This window comes from Parasteatoda tepidariorum, unplaced genomic scaffold (assembly GCF_043381705.1).
Source record: "Parasteatoda tepidariorum isolate YZ-2023 unplaced genomic scaffold, CAS_Ptep_4.0 HiC_scaffold_1872, whole genome shotgun sequence".
Taxonomy (NCBI): domain Eukaryota; kingdom Metazoa; phylum Arthropoda; class Arachnida; order Araneae; family Theridiidae; genus Parasteatoda; species Parasteatoda tepidariorum.
The window spans coordinates 364-9,961 of record NW_027261485.1 but is presented as its reverse complement, the minus strand read 5'-3'; the positions used below and the strand labels follow the sequence as shown (position 1 = coordinate 9,961).

General features: G+C 27.9%; 1 protein-coding gene across 1 annotated transcript; it reads left to right on the top strand.

Annotated features, from left to right (window-relative positions):
- Positions 1-173: 173 nt before the first annotated feature.
- LOC107436117 (uncharacterized) lies at positions 174-5,844 on the top strand (the record flags this gene model as incomplete). Its single annotated transcript, XM_043057059.2, is given in 6 exon segments — positions 174-220; positions 562-696; positions 1,329-1,373; positions 1,456-1,524; positions 4,360-4,415; positions 5,675-5,844. Coding segments are annotated over 6 exon segments (365 nt in total), but the record flags the coding sequence as incomplete, so codon positions are not given.
- Positions 5,845-9,598: the final 3,754 nt, after the last annotated feature.

Genomic DNA, 9,598 nt, shown 5'->3' with positions numbered 1-9,598 from the left:
GGAACGGAATTTTAATAACACTCTTGTGTATTAAATCTACTTATTTTAAAAAGAGTGCCGAAAAAGCTTCTCTTATTTAACATAAGTGTAAGTATGATTCATTTTTACAGGTAGTAGCTGAAATTCACTTTTTATAAACAATATATTTTAATAAATTGCATTTACTCTTATAGAATTAACTGCAGAAGAATTAACGTGTTTTGACTATTGGCATAGAGATGTAAGTATATCATATATTTGACTTTTAATTAAATCATAAATGTTGTTCCGCCGATACACAATTTATATTTTTAAAAAAATATTCACATGGGGTGACGGTGAATTAATAGTTAAATAAAAAAAGAGAAAAAGGAAAATCAAAAAGTAAATATGAAGGTGAAGCAGAGTATGGAAACCTGTTTGATTGTTGGAGTAAGTTATTACGTTCAAAATGTCACAAACGAATATCGCCCTCACTAAATGCTGATTGATAGTTATCCTTAAAAGTGTTTTCAGTTAAAAAATTTTCTTGCTGATTTAACAATTTCTTTTTAACTATCTTCTTCATAAAAAATATTCCAGACTTGGAACACTTATAGAGTATTGTGGAATGCGGAGTGTGAATTTAAAGATGGATACGTTTTCCCGGAATGGAAAAATGGTTCTTTATCTGCTGATATATTGGTGCCCTTGGTCTGCAACAACAAAGACTCGACGGTAAAAAAAAATTTCAGAACATTTATCAAATTTTTCTCTTACTTTTTCAACTATAAGATTTTCTACCTTATAAGATTCAATTATAAGATTTTAAATATTCAATTATACGTGCCAATAGGTATTGTTAATTTTTTTTATACAAAAACATTTATGTTTTAAAAAATAGTATCAAGAGCATTGATTAACACAAATTTTTATTCTGTACAAATAAAAAGGAAAGAAATAAAAATGCCGCCTTGACCGTGTCACAAATTTTCAGTCACCTACCTTTAACTTTTAGTTTTACAAAAAATTTATAAGACATATTTATTTTTAAAATTAGATTATAAAATATATTTTCAGAAATATAAGATATTTATTTATAGTTATATAATATATACTTATAAGAAAATAAGATATATTTTTTCTGGATGAATTTTTTTTAAAAATTACTATAATTACGCAATTCGACCAAAATTCGTTTATAAGTAAGGTGTGAGAAAGTAAAGAACCTTTAGTCAACAAAACAACATTGGACCATCATTTGGTATTTTTTACCGTGCTCATAAAATTTTTGCTCATAGATAACCAATAAACTGTTAATTAAGTACAGTTTTCATGTTTTTATTTCTTTTTATTTTTCTATGGTGTAGAAAAAATGCCTTTTGAAAACTGTTAGCACAATTCTGGATTATAATGTAAGTATTTTCCTTTTAAATAAATAAAAATATGTCTTTAAAAATAAAATAAAAAAAATGTGTCATCATAAATAATTTACAGAACAAACTTGAAAGAGAACAAAATTCTCCTAGCCGTAAGGAGGAATTTGCTGGCATGGAAAAATATTTGGTAAGTTTAAATTTATATTATTCTCGCGCATTGATCTTTATAAAATACTATGGCATAGCATGTTTCTAAACATCGTAAAGAAGAACTTAACTGTGTTCATTTGGAAAAGAAAAATTGATTTCATACTGGTTTTTGAAAAAATATAAGACACTCAAGAAAATATGTGAAAACTTTAAATTTAAAATGTAACGATTAGGAGTACAAGCGCTTTTATAAAAAGTATCAAGTAAAAAGTAAAAACTTTAAATTTTGAAAAGCAACGCGTAAAAAATAAAAAATAAATTGGTTTTAAAAAGTAACAATTAAAAAGTTAATGAAAAAGTGCGAAAAAAGGAAAGGAAGGAAACAATTTCAAAGTACAATTCGAGAAAATCAAAAATTCAAGCTAGCCTTAAATTTCACTGACAATGTAGGAACAAAAAATGTATTTTTTTATTTTAAAACGACGTAAATTTTAAATTAAATGTATAAAATTTTAAGACGCACAAAATTATTACGACATTTGTTGAAATAGCAAAGAAATTAAAATATAATGTATGCATATAAAAAAATTTAATTTATGTTCATTTTCCTTAGAAATTCGAAATATTGACAAATTTTGTTTTTACTGTCGGAAAATATAGTCCATTAATAAATTTACTTGTTGGAGAAACTCGATAAGAAAATAAGTGAATAAATGAAAAATTGCATTCAAATTAAAATAAAAATCCTTGAAATTTTCTGAATTAAAAATTTTTTATCGTTTAAAATTTTGTTCTCCGTTAAAATTTTACATTTTAAAATTTTACATAATGACTATTTTCCAATATGCGATATTAATATGGGGCATTGAACTGACTGATAATAAAAAATATAGCATATGTATGTATTTTTTAAATTTAATGATATGAGTTTTGATATTTAATGATAAATTTAATGATAATGATGTTAACTGATACTTTTGCATATGATAATTCAAAAAAGAATAGAAGAAATTTAAACAAAGCAAATGAAAATATAACACTGTTCTAGTAAATTTGTAATGCATATTTTATTTTAATTAAATACATAGCTTTTATACTTAAGAATTGAATTCTAAAAAAATTCATATTGGGCCAAAAATTTATGTTTAAGTAACATTAAATAAATTATTATTAATAATAAATTATTTTCAACTATTATTATTGTTATTTTATTTCCGATTTATTCAAAATTTCAATGCACATTTTTCACCGTTCTAAAACTTCTTTCGAACCTTTTGATCTGATAAATTTCTTTCAAAACCACAGGTATTTGCTCCGTATATTACTACTGATTCTTAGATAATAGATAATGCTTTACCATACGAGAAGATTGGCCTTTCATTGCTGAAATAGTCAGTCATTCAATAACTTTTGCAGCAGTAAAATGTTCAAAAGAGCCAATCTCTGCTTATCAATTGTGTTAAAACGAATCTAATAGAATTAATTTGAAATTGAAGAAAAATAATTTAAACTTTTTTTGTATGAATTTTTGAAAATTCTATAAAAGTAGCGATTTCGTTCTATATTTCTGTTAAAAATATTTCTACTTTTCTTTCTATGAATAAACGTTCGTTTTTTCGACTGAATCGGTCATCTGATCCCCGAAATATGGTTACCGCAGGAGGTAGGAGGTTACAGCAAACTGGGAAATATGGTTCCAATATTTTGCTTTGGAGGGTGATCCAAAGTGTGAACCCCTTAATGTTACAGTTTTACTTTTTTCGTATTTCGCCACATTTCAAAAACACTTTAAACAAATTCAAAGCATTTTTGCACATAATTCTAAAATTCATCTATCCAAAGAAATAATACCATTCAAAAATATTTTTTAAAAATTATTTATTAATAATTATTTATTTGTTATTAGTATTTATGAACGAATATAAAAAAAAATCTACAATTTACTTATCAAATAATTAATGCAAAAATTTGCATGGATTGAATTTGTTTGCGATTCATAAGATTTTCCTATACTTAAAAAATTCTAAAAGGTAGTTCTATTAATCGATAAGGTGATTGACAACTTGACATAAATAAAAGGTAAAGATCGTCATTTTTTTAATGATGTACTCTTTTATATTTGCAGTTTAATTTAAATGAATTTCAAATTTTAAAGAATAAATAATCCGGTCATATCGTAAACACTCTAGTTAAATAACAGTATTTTATGGCATGTTTTTTTTCATAAATTTAACCATTAAAGTAATGACTTGGAAGTCTCTTAACGAGCTTGTCTCACATAGACAGACACAGACAGATCATAAGACAGGGTTTCAACAACACTGGCAGCCATCGATGAGTAGAGAGTAATCACTTAGATCAGCCTGCGGAAGAACAGAGGAGGTTTGGTATCGTTCCTCGTTAAAGTATTCTACCTTGAAGTGATCATATTTGCGTTGAGGGTCGTTGATTAACCTAATTGGGGTACCCATCCCTTCTGCAGAGAAACACAACTGCGATGACATGTCCTCGGATCATCCTCAGTCGTGCTTCCCTGACCATTGACAATAGCCCATTCTGAAGCTCTAGTACAACGTAAATAAAGTACTACCATTTATTTCGAATTTCAAACATTAGTACCACCTGTGTATAGCTTTATATAGTTTTACATAACTAGACATCGACTGCCTGGTTTCAGCATCACAAACAGGAACTTGAAACCTTTGTAACGCTTTTGTGTGCTGCGCAGAACCTCTATTTTAGAGCGCCTTTTTAGAAAAACAGCACTATTGAAAAGAGATTACCTTATTTGGAAATTTGATGGATATATTTCTGTTAAGTATTCACATTTAACTTATGCGAAATGTTATAAAACTTTTTTCCTTCTTTCTAGACTTGTCTCAAGGCAATCATGAGCTCTTGCATGGCGTTTCCATATTATTGCAAGAGGTAAGTGAAACAAATAAGTTGGTTTAGAAAAATTGTATTCTGGAAAGAATTGATTTTTTTTTAAAACAAATAAATTAGGAAACGGAATATATTTCGAGATTTTTAGCTAATGTTAAAGATTAAACTTTATCTACGTCTAAACTGTTGAAAAAAAGTGCAACACTAAAACTGTGACTTTTAAAATCAACTCTTAGGAATAACTTAACAAGCCATGTCGAAAAAATTTTAAAACAATTCAGCTTAATTGAAATTTTGGGGATTCATCATCTTTATTTTTACGTGCTCAAAATTAATTGTTTAATAGCATTAACTGTTTGTCGAGACCAACTTCTTCCAAGACCTCTGTATGACAATTGCCAAGATATGAATCTATACAGACAGAACTAAAAGCTTTAAGAAATCTATTTAAAAAATGGAGAAAATATAGAAATGGGCAAGTTTACAGTGTTTTATTCAGAAATAAACTAGTTTTCGTAACAATTGTCAACAGCTGATAGCAAAAAATATAAAATAATGTTCTCTGCGTCACATAAACACATTTCAGATGAAATATCTGTATGTTAAATTTATATTCATTACACAAGTTAGAATGTTAATTAATATGAAGTTAATTAAATACAGTGCGGTATCGAATTTGTTGAAATATAATTCTTTTCTCATGTGCGAATTTTACTTAACTTAGATTTATTATTTGTTTGTGTATTTTATTGTAACTACGATATATTTTTGTTTTGAGAACCTCGCAATTCAACAAACAATCAACAAATAATCTGGATAGATATACACACGCTACGTCACTTGAAGGCATCCTATTGTAAATGAATATCTGATTTTCCAAGCAGAATGTAATTTTTTTTATAGACATTGAGTACAAGCTGTTTTGAATTAAGTTAATTTAAATGCAATGGTTTCCAAATGGCGCAATAGTTTTTGATCATTTAAGCGATTACAAACCTATTGAATTAAGATGTCTCAGTTTTGAAATATTTTTCGATCAATAATTATTTCATCAATAAGGAAAAAAAGAGTTGACTGCTTTTAATATCTTATGAACAAGATTTTCAGTTAAAAATACATACTATGTATTGACTAATGCTCGAAATTAAAATGTCTTAGAAATAAGGTTTTCATTTTTAACATTTTTATTACAATTTAAAAGATTTGAGTTTAATCTGAAGTAATTAGTTTTAATTAAAAAAATGAAATAATTTTAAAAAAATACTTGTATTTTTATATTAACAACCAATTTTTCTTTTCAGTGATTTGATCTGATGGAATGAAAGACAGATAAAAAGAAAAGTTTCTTTCTTTACATAACAAATGTAAATCAAAATAGTAAAAAAGATTGAATAATGTAATTAGTTACTTCATTAAAAAAATTGCTGAACTGTAATTGAAGGTCCTGGCGTAATAAATATCTTATACTGCATGCTTGTTGTTATTCATCTTTCCTTTTAATTTTTATTTTGTATTAAAAGTCAAAACAAATACTATTAATAAAAAATCATTTACAGTGGTGCATACAATGGAAGAAAAAGACCATCATTGCACTAATAAAGGACTTAAATAAAGATCCTGAACATGTTTGTTAAAAACAAAAATTCTGAATGCAGAAACTTCGTTTAGTGAATATATTTACAAAATGAGCTTATAAAAAAATTTTTCATTTCGTATATTGTGACTTTTTCTGAAAATGGAATCATATATAAAATATTAGAGCAATAAATCATATTCTTTAGAATTTTATGGAAAAATAAGGTTTCGTATATTGTGACTTTTTCTGAAAATGGAATCATATATAAAATATTAGAGCAATAAATCATACTAGGAGGCTCCGCCCCCTACTCGCTAACGCTCGCCAACCCCCGAGAATTGCTACGCAATCCTATGTGGTTCATGCCGTGAACCATGGCTCGCTGCGCTCGCTCGCCAATGAACACAATGTTCTAACACAAAGACATAGTATATTATCATGAAAGACATAGTATTTTATCATCAAAGACATAGTATTGTACTTATGTAGAAGAATTCTATCAATGTTCTTACTGGCTTTTAAAAAAGTATATTAGCTATTTGGATTGTACATGGTGAAAAAATCAAAACATTAGCTAAATGAGAAACATATTAGCAAAATAAAATATCAAATATTGCAGTTACTCAACTAAATTCAACTAAGTGTGTGTAATAAATTAGTTAATGCTAGAAATTCTGAAAGTTTTAGAAAAAAATTTTATTATTTAAAAATATGAACTTTAAACCCTAACTTTTCCTTGTGAGATAATAACCCTCAAAAAGTCTTCCATTTTCAAGAACGCAAAATTTTTTTTAATCGCCAAATGAAATATTTTTTGGTGATCAGCATTATTGAAATCAATTTCTATATTAATTAACATTTGTGATAAAGTAGATAACATTTTAGAACAAAATAAGGATGTTTTACATACAATAAATTAAAATGAATGGCTGTTAGTATTACCCGAGAAGTACCACGTGGAGGTCGCCATGCTGCATTTCTAATCGGGGAGTTTTGATTTTGGCAGTTCCCCTTGCTTACTGCAAATAGAAGTTTCAATTAAATTTTTTCCAAAAAACATTTTTTTTCTGCAAAGCTCTAAGAAATTAACACTAAGCATTTAGAATTTCTTTGAAAACACAATTATAGATTTGGCATCTTGGAGCAATTACTGAAAGGCTGTCAAATGACTTAACTCTTGACAGGTCAACATAAAGTAGTCCATGACTAAAAACTTGTCTTGTTGTAGTCAATACTAAACTGATTTTCTCAAAAGTCTGATCTTGTGACTTATTTATAGTCATGGAGAAGGCCAGCCTAATTAATTCCTAATTGAGTTTAAATTAAGTATTGAGTATAGTACGTGCGGCGTGCTCTCTGCTTTCGCTTATAGCACTGCGTTTCAATAATTAAATATTATCATGTTTTTAGGGCATGAATCTGAATTAAACAACCTGATAATGCTCACTCTGGTTATTGTTTCCGTTTTAAAAGCGCTGTATGTTGAGCCACCTCATGTGACATTTGCCATGTGACATTTTTAGCAGCAATCATTGGTTGATTTTCTAACGTTGCCATTCGGGGAGTTGTAATGAGGCTTTTTTTTGGTGCCGTGTAAGAGAAATATATATATAGATTCTTTAGAATTTTATGGAAAAATAATAAACAAGACAAACCTCAATGACATTCAAATGGTAGACCAACAAAAATATTTTGCAATGCAGAAGCAATAAGTTCATGGGGATAGTGGTAATTTTCTTTATAATATAGAAAATGTTGAAAACTAATTTAAACTCCTTCGATACAATATTTTTTTATAGTTTTACTAGAATATATATAAGGTATTCCCGTCTACGTTCTTTGGCTTTGGAATTTTCAGCCTCGGTAAGTTTAGACTGTGGCATAGTTTTTTTCTTGCTACAAATCTAACCTTTGGAACCGTGTCAATCAGTTTGGACCCTCTTTATTTGTGATATTAACCTGAATAAATATTGAAAACGATACAGTTTTAACTGTAGGTTTGAATTTTCGATTCTTAATTAAAACAATGAAAAAAATATCGTTCAAATGATGAAATTCTCATTTATTCACAACTCAAGAAGTGCTTATGGGAACTCTCTGGTCCCATATCTCAAAAATAAACTCACCTACTTAATCCATTTCATAATTAAAACTGAAAAAAAGAATTCTAAAAATATTATCAAACAGCAGTAGTCGCCATAGCAGCGCATGCGCACTGTTTACTATTATTCTTGATTGTTGTAGTTGAAATGTTTGAGTACGCCATCAAATTCAAACCAAGACCCATTTTGCCAATGGGTAATAAAGAATTTTTCAGGTTTATTTATTTGTGAGGTCCTTAGTTTCACATTTTATAAAACCTTGTAAACGATAAGTTTTGGAATTTAAATTATTGATTTGGTAAGAAAACCCAAGATTATATTGAAAAGTAACTCCAAATTCTTTAATAATATTTCGAACTAGTTAAAGTAATAATGTTAATTGTATAATAGATTATGATATTACAATGACACATTTTTAAATAATAAGATCTAATTGGTTACTATTGCAAAAATGATATAAGCTATCTAGGTCTTAGGATAATTGCATCCAAATTTATATTTATAAGCTTTAAAATTTTTATATCATCTGCAACAGACGTAACAGAGATAATTTTTCTGAAAATAAAAGGCAAAGGTTCTAGAAATGAGCCTTGATGAGGTACTCCAGAACAATTAATGATCTTACGAGAATCAGCATTTCTGAATTATTCATATAAAAATCCATTATATAAATAAGAAAACAACTTGTCAAAGAGATTTTTACAAAAACCAAGTAAAATCAATTTATTTAACAAAATACAAAAATTAAAAGAATCAAAACCTTTAAAAAAGTCCTAGTGAACTACATCAAGATTTGATTTATTGTCAAAAGCAAACTCGATTTTACTATTTATACAACAAGTTTCTATAATAGTTTGAACTAAAGATTTCATGAACTTGAATGATTTCAGTTTGTTTCAAAGCGCTAGGATAGCAGTTTGATCTAAGTGATCATTTAAACAAAATGAGAAGAAGGTAAATAAACGAGTTTGAACACACTTTTATGATAAAAGAAGGTACAAGATCAACACCAATAGTTAAAGAAGATTTTAGTTTTTCAAAACACCGACAAAATCATGAGTGACACCATCGGTTTTAATAATATAATTAAAACAATGATCATAATCAGAGCAACCTTGTCACATATAGAACTAATTCTTAGAGTAGAATTAAAATAACTCCCAGAAGCATTAGATATATCAATGTGTCTTGATTATTGTATTGCTGATAGTATTGGTTTATGTATTTCTCTGTTTTCGGAAGTAGCCAATGATGTAGCGAACTACAGGTACTGAAACTACTGTTGCCGTTACTTTTTTTTAAAATAAGGAATAGTATATATATATGTGAGAGCTCGCATTGTCATGATGAAAAATCATTCGCCTGTTCTTCTGCTTTTTTTCGAATTTCTCCGATGACTTCTGGCAAACAAATGGTCGAGTACCATTCAAAATTGACCGTCCTGAGTTGCTCTAACGCCACTGTTGCCACCGTTAATGCCGAAGAAACAGGCAATCATTTGTTTCGAAGTGCTTCCTCCTCGAACAACTTTTGTTGGTTTTGCCTCC